The sequence below is a fragment of the Carassius gibelio genome, chromosome B15 (genome assembly GCF_023724105.1).
Source record: "Carassius gibelio isolate Cgi1373 ecotype wild population from Czech Republic chromosome B15, carGib1.2-hapl.c, whole genome shotgun sequence".
In the NCBI taxonomy this organism is placed as follows: Eukaryota; Metazoa; Chordata; class Actinopteri; order Cypriniformes; family Cyprinidae; genus Carassius; species Carassius gibelio.
Genome location: NC_068410.1, coordinates 12,896,293 through 12,915,080, shown reverse-complemented (window position 1 = coordinate 12,915,080; position 18,788 = coordinate 12,896,293). Strand labels below are relative to the sequence as shown.

Sequence of the window (18,788 nt, the reverse complement as noted above, 5' to 3'; positions counted from 1 at the left end):
ACTGTGGACGTTCTGGAGCTTAAAAGGTCCATTCAGTGCTGGTTTCCCCAGGGGAAGCTCTTTGACTGTGGGGCCCTGGCCTCTAAACACAGGCCTGCTATTGTCCATCTGGCCTCTGATTGGTTTGAACCACTGTACTTCACAAGCACAGGACCTGATAATTTCTCACAAGCACAGCAGTAGGAAGAACAGGCATTCATAAACAAAATGTCTTTGTTTTTCAGATCCAGCACTTGGCAATCCGCTGCATCCAGAAAAACATCAAGAAGAACCGGGGTGTGAAAGGCTGGCCGTGGTGGAAGCTCTTCACCACCGTCCGTCCTCTCATCGAGGTTCAGCTTACAGAGGAACAGATCCGCGGCAAAGACGTAAGCGCCCCGTCATCTTCACTAACCACTTCAGATGCTCTAAATAGGCATGTCATGTACAGGTTTTGCCTTTTGACAATAGCACAGCTGAATTTAAAGCCCATCTGTGTGGCTTTTAATGCCCCTCTCGGTTTCTCCGCCCTGCGGGGGTCCCTCTCAAATTCAACTGCATCTCTCAGTTGCACCCAAAGCGGCCGTCTCTTTGATTACTGTCTCTGTGGCTTCACCTCAGTCTGAGTGTTTGTAGAGTTGTGTGTGTGGGGAGAGTGGCAGGGTTGTGTGTATGCATACATTACCTATGTAGCTCGCCGGATCAAAAGCAGCTCTGCTTCCCGCGGGGGAGTGCATTAGCATGTCACAGAGCGTGTGTGCACGCGTGCGTGTTTCGTCCGCTGGGCCGCGTCCCACTGAGTGCTTGTGTAGCCAAGCAGTGAGGCGTGCTCCTGCGAGAGACAGACGGGTGCTGATACTGCCTCCAAACAGCCTGCTTTTAACAAACAAACACAGAGTCACTATCTCCTCTGCACAAACAGCCTTCATAGCTGCAACTGATTGCCTGCAGTTCTCTCAAGTTGGCAAAAGAAAAGTTTAGGAAAGTGGGAGGAGGTTTGCGGTACAGAGTCGCAGAGACTCGGGGAATAGGGCAGGGTTTCTACCGGTCTCTCATTCTGTTCTAATTCATCTTACCTGTCTATCTCTATAATTCGCTGAATATAGTGGCTGTCATTGTGTCTGAATGTCTGACTGTCTGTGGTCTTTTTTTTTGGCTGAATTTTGTCATCCTATCATTCTGGCTGTCTTATTATTGTGTTCCTTTTGATTGCCTGTCTGTCTTTAGGAGGAAATTCAGCAACTCAAGTTGAAGCTGGAGAAAGTGGAGAAGGAGAGGAATGAATTGAGACTCAATAGTGACCGACTGGAAAGCAAGGTTAGTGCTGAAATTCAGTTCACTTCACAAACTGACATTGACTTCAAATTCAGTTCAGATTCAGTTCAAATTGAAGTTGAATTAACTAAAGTTTCAAGTTTGTCACATACCAAACACTGATGTTTCAGTAAGCAATGCCAATGATACTTCATGATTCCAGATAAAAATTTTGTGATAACAGCAAAAAAGAATGGAATTACACTAATTAGTAGGTTTTATTTAAGAAGTTATATATTAGTATAAATATCAACAAAATAAATTGGTTACATTTTGAAATAAATATAAGGGTTATAATATGAAAATAACTCCAATACATGTTAATGCAAATATATATATTTTAAAAAAAGGCGTACAATTAATTATTCAAGACAACTTTAATAATTTAATATAAAAATATTTTATATTTAAATAATATAATTATTGTATGTATATTATAAATGTAAATATATATATTCTTCATATAAGAATGTGTATTACATCCCTACACTTACATGTCCAATATAAGGCATCCATAATACAATTCCTACATCAGGTTATTGCTATACATATATCAGTATTGCATCAGTGTACAAAATCACACCTTTACATACACACACACACACACACACACACACACACACACACACGGTCACAGACACCCAGACCTCACGCCATCACCATCTCACCACATTACAAAAAAAAAATCCACCGCCTGTGTGTGAAATATGTGAGCGATGATACACATGTGAAGTGCTGCAAATGTGCGTGAGATGAGCTCATACATTACTCTAGAGTTTGCATAGGGCATGTGTGACACATCTAGTGGACACACACTTCATGTTCTCTCATTATATGTTTTTCAGATCACAGAACTCTCATCAGAGCTCGCCGATGAGCGCAACACGGGTGAATCCGCCTCGCAGCTGCTGGAATCTGAGACCTCGGATAGACTGAGGCTAGAGAAAGACATGAAAGATCTACAGGTACCACACACACTCTTCTGAACAGAAACAGAGTTGTGACTTGATGGATTTTCTGTGAGGAAATCTCCTCATGCCTGAAATAGATGTTTTCTGCCAATGCACAGACAATGCAGTTCATGCAGCAGAGCGTGAGCCGTATACAAATTGTGTCGGTTTTATTAAATATCAATGTGAAAGATATAGTGTGTGAGAGATAGAGACTGCAGGTGTTTGTCTCTGTATGCCTGGAGTGTGTGTGTGTGTTTTTATGTGTCTCTTAGGCTCAAGGTTGCCTGTGTGAGCAGATGGTCTGAGTATTTCCCTGCAGAACAGAGAGCTGATGTGCTCTGCGTGTGTGTGCGTGTGTGTGTGTGTGTGTGTGTGTGTGTGTTTGCTTGTCAGGCTAAGTTTGACACTATGAAGAAGCAGATGGAGTCTATGGAGATGGAGGTGATGGAGGCACGACTCATACGGGCATCAGAGCTCAATGGGGAAATGGACGACGATGACACTGGTGAGTTTGTGATGTCATTTTCTAGATGGAGGAAGTTTGTACCGTATTTTCTGGACTATAAGTCACACTTTTTTTCATAGTTTGGCTGGTCCTGCAACTTATAGTCAGGTGCGACTTATTTATCAAAATCGATTTGACTTGAACAGAGAGAAATGAACCAAGAGAAAACATTACCGTCTACAGCCGCGAGAGGGCGCTCTATGCCGCTGAGAGCTCCTGTAGTCTACACTGAGAACAGAGAGCACCCTCTCCCGACTGTAGACGGTAATGTTTTCTCTTGGTTCTTGTTTCTAAATAAATGTGACTTATAGTCCAGTGCGACTTATATATGTTTTGTCCTCATCATGACATATTTTTGGGCTGATGCGACTTATACTTAGGTGCAACTTATAGTCCGAAAAATACGGTAATCAAACGTCTTGGTGAAGGGATTCCCTCATGAGCTTTGAGCAAAGTTTTTGAGTGAAAACTATCACAGTCTTGCTGAATCGTTTTGGCAGAATTGAAGGGTTATCTGGGAGGATTTCCAGGAGTGTGGCGGCCCATGGCTCTCTGGTGAGGAGGAGAGCTTCAGGTGTGCTGAGCGTTTCAGCGTGGCACCTCCAGACAAATGAGAAAATAATCTGTAGCATCAGAGCTGCTGCTCCTCATTAAGCTGTTTATATGGAAATGCCAGGGGGCACTGAAAACACCAAACATGCGCACGCTCTCTCTCTCTCTCTATGTCTCTCTCGCTCTTTTTCATTCCTTTATACTTGTGCTTTTGGAACTTTCCACGAAGAGGGAAAATTTGGTTTCTCTTTTTTTTTTTTTTTTGACATGTTTTGCTTTGAGAATTGTTAGATATATAAACTCCATATAACATAAAATTGACTTGCCATAAATTTAAGGGTGGGTTTTGACAAACATTTCACAATTCAATTAGATTCTCATTCACAAGCTTGCGTTTTGATTCGATTCCCAATTCGATTCAGTATTTGATTATTTTGTATATATATCATGTACACATGCCAAATTTTCTCAAGGAACAAAGTTCTCTTAACTAATGCTGTAAAATATACATGAGTCAATTGGTACATGCTATAATATTGGAGGTTAAAACTGACTGACTTTGTAGGTAGGCTTTACAACCGCTTAAACACTTAAAAGTTTTTATAATAAGTTACAATTACATAATATTTCTACTTCAATTAGTTTTTTTTAAATATAAATATTTAAATGGTGTCTGTCATAAAAAATATAAATAAAAAATGTGATAGACACAACATGAGGTCGTATTTGTTTTTTAACGTGCAAAAATTTCAACTGAGAATTTCAGACTCTTATCTTAATGCTGACTTAAAAGTCTTGTGTCAACCGTAGGTGTTTAACACAAGTGTTGTACACCCTATTCCTGGAAAGTGGCTTCTGTTTTCTCAATGTCTCTCTTCCTCCCCTCAACATACACACACTTACTCTTACTTTTTCCTCAGTCCTTCCTATTTCTTCTCATATTGTTCTCTATGAAAGCCTGGCCGTGATCATACACAGTAGTGCTGTTCTTAGAATCACTGCTGTCATGAACTGAGCTCGTTTAAATGCATGTGTCAGCCTGGTGACGGCTTGCTCTCACCTCTGTGTCATGCAGCTGATCTCTAAGGCTTAATGCTAATCCACCAACATTTGATTTATTCCCTTTCCAGCAATTACGTTCTCTAATGGTGACGTGGATTGGCTCCATTCTGCATAACAACGCTAAAGCCGCCTCTCATATCTAGGTTTCAGAGCTTTTCATATTTCTGCCTTAAGTTGTGTATATTTCATTTTTTTCCCCCATATTGCCAAATTCACAGAATGGGATTTTTTTGTGAATCATAATCAAAAGGATTGCAGTAGAATTTCCCTGGCAGAGGTCCATAGTTTATACCTTGGCTCTCTTTAGGGAATGACCGCAGACAATCTGGCACGCTGTGTTTCATCTCCAAAATCATATTGCAATTATGATTCCAAATAATATGATTTAACTGCTTTATGACAGACATCTGACATCTCTAATTGCACCACAAACTACAAGTGCACTGAACCTGTTGAGATCGAGTACTTGGACTAGTGTATGTGCAGCAGACAAAAGAGCTTTGAAGCACTGACATATTTATTTAATTTAATAACAGCCTTTCGCATTTGAGTAATTACACAAGGCCATCTCGCAATGAATCGTGCAGCCATAATCATCACTGACTGTGTTTTCAGGAGGAGAATGGAGACTCAAGTATGAGAGAGCCATCAGAGAGATTGAGTTTACCAAGAAGAGACTCCAGCAAGAGTTTGATGACAAACTAGAGGTGGAGCAGCAAAACAAGAGGCAGCTCGAGAGAAAGGTAAGGACACGCAAATAAAAAGTTTACACACTCGAAAGCTGACAGCTCTGGTCTAATACACAACATCGGTTTTTGTATGTTATCAGATACCATTTTGTTTTTGTATTATTCTTTTTATTTTTTGGAAATCAGTATTCCCTTCTGACGTTATTCTTCCAAACCAACCAAACCATCATAAAGACTCAGACTTCACTCGTATTGTCAGTGTGGTCCAACAGCATGTACTGTCTCAAGCTTGAATGTATTAGCTGAAACTCATACATCTAGACAAGACACACACTGGATGGACAGATCCACCTGTACAGACTCACTGAGAATCTGTGTGTTTAGCTGACAGACCTGCAGGCGGACAATGAAGAGGTGCAGCGTGTGGCGCAGCAGCTGAAGAAGAAATGCCAGAGACTGACAGCCGAGCTGCAGGACACCAAACTGCACCTGGAGGGGCAGCAGAGCCGCAACCACGACCTGGAGAAAAAACAGCGAAAGTGAGTCAGACTAGAGAAAGATTTACTAACAAGAGTTGGTAAGATATTTTGGTGGGCCCAAAATCCTGTGCTTCATAACTGAATGCTATAATGATTGGAGTCAGTACAGATTTGCGGATTTGATTCGAATTCGATTGATTCCATTTCAGTGTTATTTTATTACGATTCCTTTCGGTGCATTTTCGTTATGACTGAAAGAAACATACTGAAAGAAATTCTCTTTCTGCTAAGGCTGTAAATTAGACCAAAGTGTTTTTCAAACTGATTTAAAGCGGTGACCTCTCTTTTTGAACCCTTTTTTAAAAGAATTTATGTGAATCAGACTACACTGGTCGTGTTATGTTTGTTAGACAGTACAAATCGGTTTCTTTCTGTTATCGCTGTACACAATCTTTTTATTGAATCACATTCAATACATACTACAAGCATTCCCAACTCGGGCAAAGTATGATTTCTTTTGGCAACCTTCTAACTTGGAATATCATGATAAAATAATTAAAAAAAAACAACAGTCTACACTGTGTGGTTGAAGGAGCCCGTTCACACCAAGCGCGATAACTATAAAGATAACGATAAAGATATAGTTCTAAAAATCGTTCTCAATATTAAAGAATAGCAGAGTCCACAACAAAACTATAACGATAAAGGCACAGAGAAACGATATCGTTGGAATCACTTTCAGAAAAATTTTTTTTTTCTGATTAACGATAAAAAAATTGCCAACCAATCAGAATCAATCCTGCTGAAATGAGCTCGAGAATTTAAAGCAGCAGACGCGCGTCCGCTTAGAATACACAAACAATATCGTTCGCTGGTGTGGACGCTAATATCGTTATCTTTATAGTTGTCTTTATAGTTATCGTTCTTGGTGTGAACGGGCCTTTAATCTTGCACAAACAGCAACTGAAAATAGGCATAGACTAAAAAGAATCTCTATGAAATGAAGATCGCAATAAATTGGAACATTTATATTTTAATCTAACTCTAGTTTGTTTATCGTCACATATTTTTTGGTGGTTTAATTCACACAGCAACTTTGAGGACAGTAGAATTACTTTACGATGGAAGTGTGAGTAAAGCCTGTTTTCACCAAAAATGATAGCTATAAAGATAATTACTTTAGTGTGGACACCAACAGAAAATAAAAGTTATGTTTATTATAAGCGTGAACTGTTGTCTGCTGCTTTAAATGCACAAAAGCTGGGTGGATTCTTATTGGCTTTCAATGTATTAATCATTTGTCCGCTGGAAAACAAATGTGCCATTATTGTTGTGGTGTGAACTTCATTACTCTCACAGAATTAGAACAATAAAAGTTTTCATCCTTAGTGTGAACAAGCCTTAAGAATAGTCCAACAGTGCCTCAGTAACAAGCATCTCAAAATGAAATCTGTAAGACTATTACTCGGAGCAGTAGGCTGTAAGCAGAGTGATGGTGGTGTGTGAAGGTGCTGCAGCTAAGCCTCTTTAGACTCTTGAGTAAACAGGCGGAGGCTGTGTCTGCCACTGCGGAGGGGATGTGTGAAAGTCTGCTCTAAACGAAATGATCGGCCCGAGGCTCAGGGTGACTGCATATTTAGCCAGTAGGAGAGATGGGGGAGGGCAAGGAGAGTAGTCCTTCATCTCTCTGTGGGGGTCGGATTAACACAGAGAGTTGCATAAGACTCATTTATGGGATCATAACGGTCTCGGAGAGAAGCGGGTGGAGAACAAGAGAGAACTAGGAAAAGAGGGAAAGAACAAACTGATTTGCCCCAAAGCGTCACAACTCCCACCTCTTCGCTCATTGTTGCCCACTTGCAGGTTAACCCAATCAGAATGCTTTTCTCTAATACCCCTCCTGACACACACGTCACACACAATACTGTAAAGCTTACATGAGTTTTAGGTTCTCAACACTCTACTATGCTTGGCTATTTTAGGAAAAGCAGGTATGCTATATATATTTTTTTTGTTGATGTTTTGTATCATGTTATTTGTTTTTGGTAAAACATTTTTGTGTATTTCACATTAAACCTGTGCTTTGTTTATAGTGATCAGAGAGATTAGTGATTCAAGAATTAGAAACTCACTCTAATTGCCGTAATGTATATATTTTGACTAGTGGTCAACTAATATGGGTTTTTCTATAGCAAATACTGATATCTAAAGAGCAGGGAGGAAGATGTTATCATGATATACACTAAAACAGTTTAATAGCATCAACTTGTATGTAAAAAAATGGAAATAGATAAACTAGTGAATACTTCATTGACAAAAACTGTCATACCATTGTTCTAAAGTAACACCGTTTTGTTTCTATTGCCAATTTGATGCTTAATGTCTCATTCGCTTCATTATTTTTAGCTGTACAAAACTGCTCGTTTTGCTGCTTGATATTGCAAATTGGTGTCTTATCATGTTATTTTAAGATATAGACATAATTTTGAACATACTGGTTTGTTAAAAAAAATGTTATGTCACTTTTTCATATTTAGTTTTATATGGAGGGCTATCATGGTTGTAGTTTAGTGCTTGTGGAATTTATTTGGTCTCTGCAGATCAGGTTCTATATGGCAGCTCGCTCCACCACATCAGAAAAGAGAGAGTAAAGCATCTGGAAAGTGTCTTTGTACCTTTGTTTCCTCTGTCTTTGACTTTTAGTTTGTTGATAGTGTGTGTTTTTTGTGTGTATGCATTGTCTGCAGGTTTGACTCCGAGCAGACTCAGGCTCAAGAGGAGGTTCAGAGAGAGAAGAGTCAGCGGGAAAAACTGAGCAGAGAGAAAGACATGCTGACCGGGGAAGTGTTCAGCCTCAGACAACAACTGGAGGTCAGCAACCTCTCTTATATCATCCTCCTTTGTTGTCTCACACTCACAGATTGTCCTGGCTGTGACGTAGTCATGTCTGTGTGAGCTCAGTCCAGACCTTGTTGTTCTAAATGAGTTTTTCTCTGCTCTCTCTCAGGATAAGGATCTGGAGATATGTGCTGTCAATCTGAAGCTCGAGCAAATGGAAGCAGAGCTTCAAGATCTGAACTCACAGGAGACAAAGGATGAAGCATCATTGGCCAAGGTTAAAAAGCAGCTTCGTGACCTGGAGGCAAAGGTCAAAGATCAAGAAGAAGAGCTTGATGAACAGGCTGGGACCATTCAGATGCTGGAGCAGGTAATCAAACTCGCACACTATCACATTTTTTTACATCTTGGTCAGAACTTTATTCATTTTCACTAACTTTTGCAACAGTTTTGTTTCCAAACTTTTTCTAAGTGAACCCGTGCGCACACACCACACTCCGACCAGCTGTACACTCGTGACATCAAGAAGGATATACATTGTATTGAGCTGCCTGATGTTTAATGTATTATTTCTTGGAATGATGCACATTCTCCGTGCACACAATTTTCACCTGATATGCGTTATATGCTAATTCATGTAAATTCAGCTGATGTGTTGGTATGAAGAAACTGTCAATACTCACAGTCGGCATAAATTATAATAATAATTACAAAGCTTTTTATTGGCCTGTGTGACAGGCATATTTTGCATATGCATCTGTATGCATATAGCGCCTGTTCCACTGGATTCAAATGCATGTATGCTTGCAGAAGGTGTGGATTTGTATTCACTGAGCTGTTGATGTTGTGACCTGCAGGCCAAGCTCCGTCTGGAGATGGAGATGGAGAGACTGAGACAGACGCATTCGAAAGAGATTGAGAGCAAAGACGACGAGGTGGAGGAGATCAGACAGTCCTGCAGCAAGAAGGTATGATACAGTCAACCAGCTGTTATTCAACAACAATAACGGCTAATAATCATTACAACCTTTGGTATGTTAGCTGCATTGTACGTATGAATGAAATAATGTAATTTTATAATGTAATAATTTTGTGGAGATGTTTGTAAGTAAAAGAAAATCAATAATAATAATAATAATAATAGTAGTGGTAGTAGTAATGTTAGTATTATTATTCATTAATTAATTAAACTATTAATATTAATGTTAGGTAATATATGTATTAAATAATATAATTTTTTAACAGTAAATATTAGTATGAAGTGAAATATTTTACTGTACTGTAATATAGGATTACTATATTAACAAAACTTTTAGCGTTGTTATTATCATTATTATGTTTGTTTACGTCATTTATTTGTGTACGTTGCATATTTAGATGTGTAAATACACACACATGTAATATGTTTAAGAAATATTACTGTGTATATACATATTCATATTTATATATGATTTATATATTATATTAATATATATGCATACATATAATATAATATAATAAATATATTTATAATTTGTATTTTTATTGTTATATAATGATATTTATAAAATATATTTATTATATAATGTTATTATTATATAATATAATAAATACATATTTATGAATATGTATGTATGTGTGTGTATATATATATATATATATATATATATATATATATATATATATAAACTGTCTTTAATAAATGTATGTTTGTGTATTTATATATACATATAAATATACAATACACATACCCATTATGGAAACACAATATTTTATTTTGGATGCGATCAATTGCATTAGATTTGTCAGCACTTATTATTATTATTATTATTATTTTCTTTTAATAACAAAAGTTTTGTCATGATGAAGACTCAAAGGTGGTCTTTATTCTGAATTTATTCGTATTACTGCAAAATAAGTCTATATCTCAGAAAACATTTTTTTTAATGTCAAAATCATGAGAAAATTATGATTACACAAAAAAAAACTTAAAAATAGCCCTTAGAGCTCCCATACACATGTACAGGTCAACAGCTAACACCACTTAAACATGCTCAGAATACTTTACCACTGGTTTCAGAAGTTCAGGTGAGTTCAGTTTATAACATTTTAATTGCTAATGTTCAGTTCTTATGCAGAGCTCATTTCAACTCCTGTACAACATAAATAAACAAGACATATTTGGCCATGTGTTGAATAAGAATTTCCATTCAGCATTGTTCAGCGCAGCTCTTGTTGCAGATAGCGGCTTTCACATTTGTGGAGTGTCTTTGCCGCGGAGGTGCAGATAAGCTGAACTCATTGAGTTTTGTTTTGATGTATAATTCATGAGGGCTGTTATTTTATTTTCATCACGTATAGTTCACCTTTCCCTCTTCTCCACTTAACCAATCAAGCTGCCAGTACAGTACATCCCATAATTATCCTTCTTTCTCACAACAGAGTTCCTTGATTGACACTTGAAGGTGCTCAGAAGCATCTAAAGACACATTTAGGGAATGTGTTTATATGTCTGGATTGATGGTATATAATTGCATTGACTCTTCAGGGTAAACCTACTTGTGTTACTCTGTTACTGTGCTTGTGTGTGAGCAGATCAAGCAAATGGAGGTGCAGCTGGAGGAGGAGTATGAAGAGAAGCAGAAGGTCTTGCGGGAGAGGAGAGACCTGGAAGCCAAGCTGATGAGCGCTAAAGACCAGGTACAGAACTCAACTTACTGTATACTGTGCTATATCAAAATTGGAAATATGGTTTCAAATATGACAACTAGCATGGTCTTAAATAAATCTGTGCAATCTTGCATATCACCTAAGTGAATTTTTGTCATTTTTATTTATTTATTTTTATTAACTTAACTGTAAGTTTGTGGTTATATATATATATATATATATATATATATATATATATATATATATATATATATATATATATATATATATATATATATATATATATATATATATATATATATGACTGTAAAGACATTTGTAATGTTCTAAAAGATTTACATTTCAAACATTTAATTATTTTTATATTAGAGGATTAGATCATCTGTGAAGGTTCATGTGACAATAAAAACTGGAGTAATTGGTGCTGAAAATTCAGCTCTGCCCTCACAAAAATAAATCTTATTGTAATAATATTTTACAATATTACAGATTTGTTTTAATCAAACAAATGCTGCCCTGTTGAGCACACAAGCAATAAGATATATATTCAATATAATATATATTTTTTAAATTCTGTATTAACATATCATACTTTGTGAAGGTTATGTACAGTATGGTCACAAAAATAAAATACTTTAGCATTTTCTTCAAATAAACAGTTGCTTAAAGTGTATATTGTCTTTGGTGTTTTCAGGTGAGCCACAGAGATGTGGAAACAGAAAAGCGTCTGAGGAAAGACCTGAAGCGCACAAAGGCCTTGCTGGCTGATGCCCAGATCATGCTGGATCACTTGAAGAACAATGCTCCAAGCAAGAGAGAGATCGCTCAGCTCAAGAACCAGGTCTGTTCTTCAGCTCCCCTGGGTTCTGTAGTTAACACATCATATACGACATCCAGTCATAAAAATACATTTAATTTATGTGTGTGTGCTCTTCTTCACAGCTCGAGGAGTCAGAGTTCACATGTGCTTCTGCAGTCAAAGCCCGAAAGTCAATGGAAGTGGAGATCGAGGACCTCCATGTCCAAATGGATGACATATCTAAATCCAAGCAGGCAGTAAGTCAGTCTGTAATATCAAAGAAGCAAAACGACTCAATTTTGTTCTTTTTTAAACCGAGTCATCTGACACACAGAGACAAAGGACACCACCTGTCTTCATCCACCTTAGGTGGCAGCCAGGGTGTCATTTCAATTATTTACTACGAGGAAATGATTTCCGCCCATAATGGCACGTTCCCAATGTCGGCTCTAAATTAAACCGGTTGCATAGGCATGAAATGTATTACACTTTAATAATTCTGTCATTTGATTCAGTATTATTTCAGCGTGGAGAAAATTGTGTAATTGTGTCTTCGCTGTAGTTTATTATAAGGTGATATCAGGAGAGACGGATGCAGCCAAATTCTGCAGATGCTGTTCCCCTGACGCTGTCTCCATATTGTTTTCTTTTCTTTTTTCTTTTTTTTTTTTTTTGCCGTCACCGCCTGTCATATTTGCTCAGCTCTCTGGAGCAAGAGACACTCTGACAGAAGGGTGCAGTGAACATTTTAATTTTCTGGAAAGCCGCAGCCACGCTGAAGCATTGTTTTGGTGCAGTGTTTTCGTGGGTTTTGCTAAACCCATCTCTCTTCTAAATATTGTCATATTGATTAGCAAGGCCATGATAAATGTTCTGGTCATGATCACTGTGTGGTTAACTTCAGGTCTGTCTGTCATCCCCCCCCCCCGGGAGCTCATGGATTTTTCACCAGAGGTTTTGAAGGTGGCACATAGGTTTGATACAATACACCTGCAATGTCAAAAGAGAAATATAATTTATGAAAACTTGGGTTATTGAAAAATCATCATAATCGTTAGAAAACGTTGTATACATGAATTCCTTTGTTTAACAGTTCTATCTGCTTATTAAACAGACTTCTATCTTTATTAGACAGTTAACAACATCAGTAAACAAGACGGAGAGTGAGCACTGTGTGTTCAGATATTTGAAAAATCCCAAGTATCAACCGATATATCGGACTTTGCGATATATCGGTCGACCATTAATATTGATTCCTTAACCACAAGCACACGATCATATGGCCGCAAAAATTTACACTACTTAATTTTAAACTTTTTAAAGAAGTCTCTTATGCTCACAAAGACTCCATTTATTTTATTAAAAAACTGTAATAATGTGAAATATTATTAAAATTCACAACATTTATTTTCTATTTGAATGCAGTACCAGTTGTAATTTATTCTATTTTATACTTTTTAATGTTTTGTTTTATGTTCCTGATAATCTAGGCTGTATTTACTTGATCAAAAATGCAGTAAAAACAGTAATACTGTAAAATATTATTAGAATTTAAATCAACGTTGAAAACAGTTGTGCTGGATAATATTTGTGGTAACCATGATGATTTTTTTATTCCAGGATTCTGTGATGAATAGAACGTTCAAAAGAACAGCATTTATTTGAAAAAAAATATATATTTTGTAATATTATAAATAATATTATAACGTATTTACTGTCACTTTAAATCAATTTAATGTGTGCTTGCTGCATAAAATGATTAATGAAAAAATATCTTACTAATCCCATACTTTTGAATGGTTGTGCACATACTCCTCAGGCCATTTTCACATTAAGTGAGATTAACCAAGTCATTCACTTTTAGGCCTCTTAAAGAAACAGTAGGAGTCTGCTTTTGATCATAGAGGGTAAAAATTGGGATATTTTTGTTGCATATCAGGGAAACAAGTAAAATTATTTTAAAAAGTGCAGAATATAACCCCTTTCATTTTAATTCATTTGTCTTGATTTGTTAAAGATGTGAAATGTGTGAAAGAAATTGCAAAAGGCTTTCATAAGGATGTTTTTACAAAGTAATGTAATTTCTTGCTTTTATGCTTATTCATAAGTAATGTTTCACGTCTAAATTTTTTGCTTTTGCTAATACATTTGAAAGTTGCTCCTCCGAGATTAGCTTCCTGTATTGTTGAGGTAATTATTATTGAATGGAATTAGACCTCTGATACTGTTTGACAGAGCAGGCAGTGAAGTGTTCATTTCTAATTGGGAGACGGTGCTGTGTTCTCAGGGATTTATACAATGCAAGCAGCTACTGTTTAGTGACGGGGTGACAGGAAAATGATCTCTTTAAAGAATTAAAGTAGCTGGGCTTTCAGTTGCTGAAGACAGGGTGGTTAGATGCATATGTTCCTGACAGAGGGCAGAGGTTTGAGTCTGTGGCCTATTCGCTGCTGTCTTTATCAATGAAAATAACTAAAAACACATTCTGGCACCCAATCAGTTCCTGATGCATAAACTTAAGACCTGCCAAAACGTCAAGCATCAGATTGATTGTTTTCCATTTCTCAGACATTTTTTTTTATTTCAATTTTGCAGTCATATTTTTGTTTGTCTTATGCTTTTGTTTTATTTCCATGTAGCTTGAGGAGCAGCTGAGTCGACTGCAGAGGGAGAAGAATGACCTGCAGTCTCGCATGGAGGAGGATCAGGAGGACATGAACGAACTCATGAAGAAACACAAAGCCGCTGTTGCCCAGGTAACTCTCTCAGTCACTATACAGAGCCTCTCTGTCATCATTGTTCACCGAGTAGATGTACATGTACATGTATGTACATTTTTTTTTTTGTTTCCATAAAAATATAACATGAATAAAATTTTAAGAAATTATACATCAAATTAAATAACATTTAATTAAATATATATTTTATATATATATATATATATATATATATATATATATATATATATATATATATATATATATATATATATATATACACACATTTTTATATAACAGATTTATAGATAGATAGATATCCTTGATATATAGTATATCCATGATATATAATTCAAATTCTGATATAGATGTGTGTGTGTGTGTGTGTGTGTGTGTGTATTTTTTTGACACCGTTAATATTGCATGCTACATCATTTCAGCATGTTTGACATTTTCCAGTATGATTTATTGCTGTTTCTTGGCAACATGCTTCCATCATGTAAATCAAATCGACAGCATCATTTAGCATGTACAGATAGACCATTTTGTATTTCTCTATTTGATTGGTCGCTCGTACCAGTGTGAAGGTGCCACTGCAGTGATTGTCATATATTTGAGCGCGTGGGTTGATTGTCATTAAGAGTGTTTTAAACACAGCAGGCTGGTATGGCAGCAATGTAGAGAAGAGTGATGTCTCTTCACATACTCTAAGTAAACAGACCCTCTCCAGTGGAACAGCCCTATTCCCCTGGGTTTACTTCACCAGCTCTATGGTTCATTTATGGGAACACTGTACATGTTTTGAAACACAGTCACAATCATACTTGAGGCATTCAGACAGTCTCGTAGTTAACTCTTTCCACTTCATTTCACTCGTCCTTCTGTTAACATACCATTTATTGCTGCCATTTCTCTCTGAGATGTCATTAACAGACCATAAGATTGCTTGTCTGTCAGTAGCTAAATGGTTTGCACTGTGCTGTAAGACACATTCCCAAAATAACATATTGCCCACTTCTTTGGTATGTTCTCTACATACTGTTTTAATGGTAAACCGGACAGTATGCATCAATAGAAGAAAAAAAATGTAGTCCATCTATTATAAAAACTCCCTATAACAACTGATCTTCTATTTCAGTCATTTGAGTATTACATACCTAAATACAGAGAATGTGCACCATTAAAGATATCATGTATAAAGCAAGACAAATGACTTCTAGTTATAAATATGAAGGAACTGTAGGTTCAGGTTGTCCTGTGATGTGTAGAAGACTCTGACCCCTCAGTGGTGTGTTTTTGTGCAGTCCTCACAGAACCTGGCCCAGATCAGTGACCTGCAGGCCCAGCTGGAGGAGGCCATGAAGGAGAAACAGGACGTCCAGGAGAAGGTGAATTCACTTTAGCATCCATGCATATTCACAAAGTTAACACTGTTACTTGCATTCTTAGAGTACATCCTAAGTGGACTTAATTCAGCTACTGTATTGATTTATTACTGTCCAAGGTGAGCTAAGGTCATTCAACTCTTTAAAGATATGACCAAACTCTGCCCCTTTCAACTGTTGACTCTTCTATGATAGGATCAGACTCCACTTCCTCAGCATTTGAGTCTTTAATTATGTGATCACAGTCTGCCTCCTCAGCATTTTACTTTTTAATGTAGAATCAGACTCCACCCCCTTACCATTTGGCTTTTTAATGATGTGAACAGACTCCACCCCCTCAACATTCGATTCTTTAATGATAGGAACAGACTCCACCTCCTCAGCATTTAAATCTTTACTTATATGGCCAGACTCCACCCCTTCAACATTCAATTCTTTAATGATAGGAACAGACTCCACCTCCTCAGCATTTGAATCTTTAATGATAGGCTCAGACTCCAACCCTCTCAACAGTTGACTCATTAATGATGGAATCAGACTCCACCCCCTCAGCATTTGAATCTTTAATTGTATGAACAAACTCTGCTCACACAAAGTTTGACTATTTAATGATAAGAACAGACTCCACCTCCTCAGCAATTGAATCTTAAATGATATTAACCCACTCCGCCCCCTCAATAGTTTACTTTAATTATGGAATCGGACTTCAAATACTTACAGAATCTTTCTATTTTGAACTCAGAATCTTTAATTATATGAACAGACTCCACCCACTCAACTGTTGACTCTTTAATGATGGAATCTGACCCCCTCAGCATTTGAAACTTTTATTACGAGATTAGACTCTAGAATTTTCACGTAGCTATGAGATGCTGAATACATAGACGCGCATGCGGTTGCCTTACTGTATTACAGCTTTAATCAGGATAAAACTGTACATTAAAAGCTAACCGAAGGAGTAGCATTTACAAATAGCAGCGTATCTAAAAGAATGAGACAACAAAAAAACATACCATAAAGAGCCGTGCTTGCAATATAGAGGGCGCCAATGTTTACCACCGCAACACATGCTGCTGAGGTGGGGGGCGGGACATTCAGGCGAGTAATGGAAGTTTAGCAAATCACAACGCACTGGACAGCTAACCAATCGTGTATTTCTGAGGAGAGCAAAAAAACAAACAAACAGTCAACCGACCCTTTAAAGGCTGATAAACCAGGTAGGCCTCGTTAAAGACACCCCGTGGTAGTGAGGGCTTTGTCTCTTTAAGTCATTGTTTAGCAGGTAATAGTTATATTCAGTATTTTTATGAAATACAGATTGCTGTCCTTTCTCAGTGTATTTGTGTGAATTCTCACTCCGTATGTGTGTGTTTGGCAGCTCACAGCCCTGCAGAGTCAGCTAGAGTTCCAAGAGCAGTCCATGGTGGACAAGTCTCTGGTCAGCCGGCAGGAGGCCAAGATCCGCGAGCTGGAGACCAAGCTGGAGTTTGAGAAGACACAGGTCAAACGCTTGGAGGTGAGTTGGCAGGATGCGTGTTTATGTGGGGTGCTGGAAGTGTCAAAAGGTCAGGGCGCAGGCACTGAAGTATCAGATAAGAGTGAAATTAATCTACACACCCACCTGGTCCATACTTTATAGACCTTTAACCTTTGCACTAAAGTGTTTTACAATTCCCCACCAAAAAATGTCACTATGAATTAAATGTGGATTATTTCCGACCCCCTCCGTGTTCAAATCAAGAGTATCAGTCCCACTTTTAAAGTGGAAACGTACATTTCATTTCATCTGATATATTTTATGTTGCCAGAGGCAGCGGGTCATCGTTTTTTGCATTGTACACAGCTAGTGTAATTAATGTGTTTCCTCTAATGCACATTATTTCAGCGTTTTGTTTTGTTTGATTTGATGGGTTTTTTGCTCCTTAAGTGACATTTTCCAACAGCCAGTCCTCTTCATCATTCATCTCAATTGGGTGCTCCCGCTCACCTCCAGAATTACAATTGGCACTCTGCACAAATTACAAACGTCTACTGCGCCCACAGCAAAATCTGTCAACAGAAGCGATTTAAAAGCACTGTTATTACTGATTTGTTGAACGTATAGCTCAGTTCAGGCTTGGGCAATGTTATCTCTAGAGACAGCTTGTTTAAACCGTGCCCATCCGTAGCTGTGAAGAATGTCTGTGTAGATATTTCTGTTTCAATGCCAGTGCAGCCCACCTTTGGTGTGAAAAATCACAGAAAAGTTGCTGTGGAAGTTATTTGGAGTTTCACACCATATGGATAGCTTGACAATCTTGCATATTTCAGTGCTAGACTTGCAGGATGCTGTAAACAACCACAGTGTGTCCAGAAGCACTTAAGTGATGGTGCATGTTATTGCTCTGTATATATGTTAAATAAATGACTGTCTTCTGCAGAGTCTTGTAGCAAGGCTGAAAGAAAATCTCGAGAAATTGACTGAGGAACGAGACCAACGTAGTGCCAGCGAGAACCGGGAGAAAGAGCAGAACAAGCGTCTCCTGAGGCAGATCCGAGACGTCAAAGAGGAGATGGCCGAGCTGGCCAAGAAAGAAGCAGAAGCCAGCCGCAAGAAACACGAGCTGGTGAGAAGCCTGATCTGCTGTTCTGCTTCACTGATGCTCTCATTCTGAAGTGTCTTGAAGGGATAGTGCCCTCAAAAAACAAAGTTCAGTGATTGTTTACTCAACCTCATGTCATTACAAACCGGTTTGACTTCTTTCCTCTGCAGAACATAAAAGAAGGTATTTTGAGGAATGTTAGGAACATTAAAGTCTGTTGACTTCCATTCTATGGACAGAAACAGAGACTTTTTCTCAGAATATCTTCTTTTATATTCCTGGTTT

The 18,788-nt window shown here is 37.7% G+C and overlaps 1 protein-coding gene across 8 annotated transcripts in view; it reads left to right on the top strand.

The window, feature by feature from the left end:
* The window catches only part of myo18ab (myosin XVIIIA b), a 98,860-nt gene that overhangs the window by 70,816 nt on the left and 9,256 nt on the right, over positions 1-18,788 (top strand). For all 8 annotated transcript variants that reach the window (XM_052575467.1, XM_052575463.1, XM_052575462.1 and 5 more), the window contains 16 exons: positions 225-368; positions 1,207-1,296; positions 2,139-2,258; positions 2,640-2,751; positions 4,981-5,108; positions 5,439-5,593; positions 8,281-8,404; positions 8,541-8,741; positions 9,229-9,339; positions 10,946-11,050; positions 11,715-11,861; positions 11,963-12,076; positions 14,459-14,575; positions 15,841-15,924; positions 17,300-17,437; positions 18,342-18,527. In XM_052575467.1, coding sequence (XP_052431427.1) covers positions 225-368; positions 1,207-1,296; positions 2,139-2,258; positions 2,640-2,751; positions 4,981-5,108; positions 5,439-5,593; positions 8,281-8,404; positions 8,541-8,741; positions 9,229-9,339; positions 10,946-11,050; positions 11,715-11,861; positions 11,963-12,076; positions 14,459-14,575; positions 15,841-15,924; positions 17,300-17,437; positions 18,342-18,527 — 2,076 coding nt within the window. The remainder of the gene's footprint in view (positions 1-224; positions 369-1,206; positions 1,297-2,138; positions 2,259-2,639; positions 2,752-4,980; positions 5,109-5,438; positions 5,594-8,280; positions 8,405-8,540; positions 8,742-9,228; positions 9,340-10,945; positions 11,051-11,714; positions 11,862-11,962; positions 12,077-14,458; positions 14,576-15,840; positions 15,925-17,299; positions 17,438-18,341; positions 18,528-18,788) is intronic.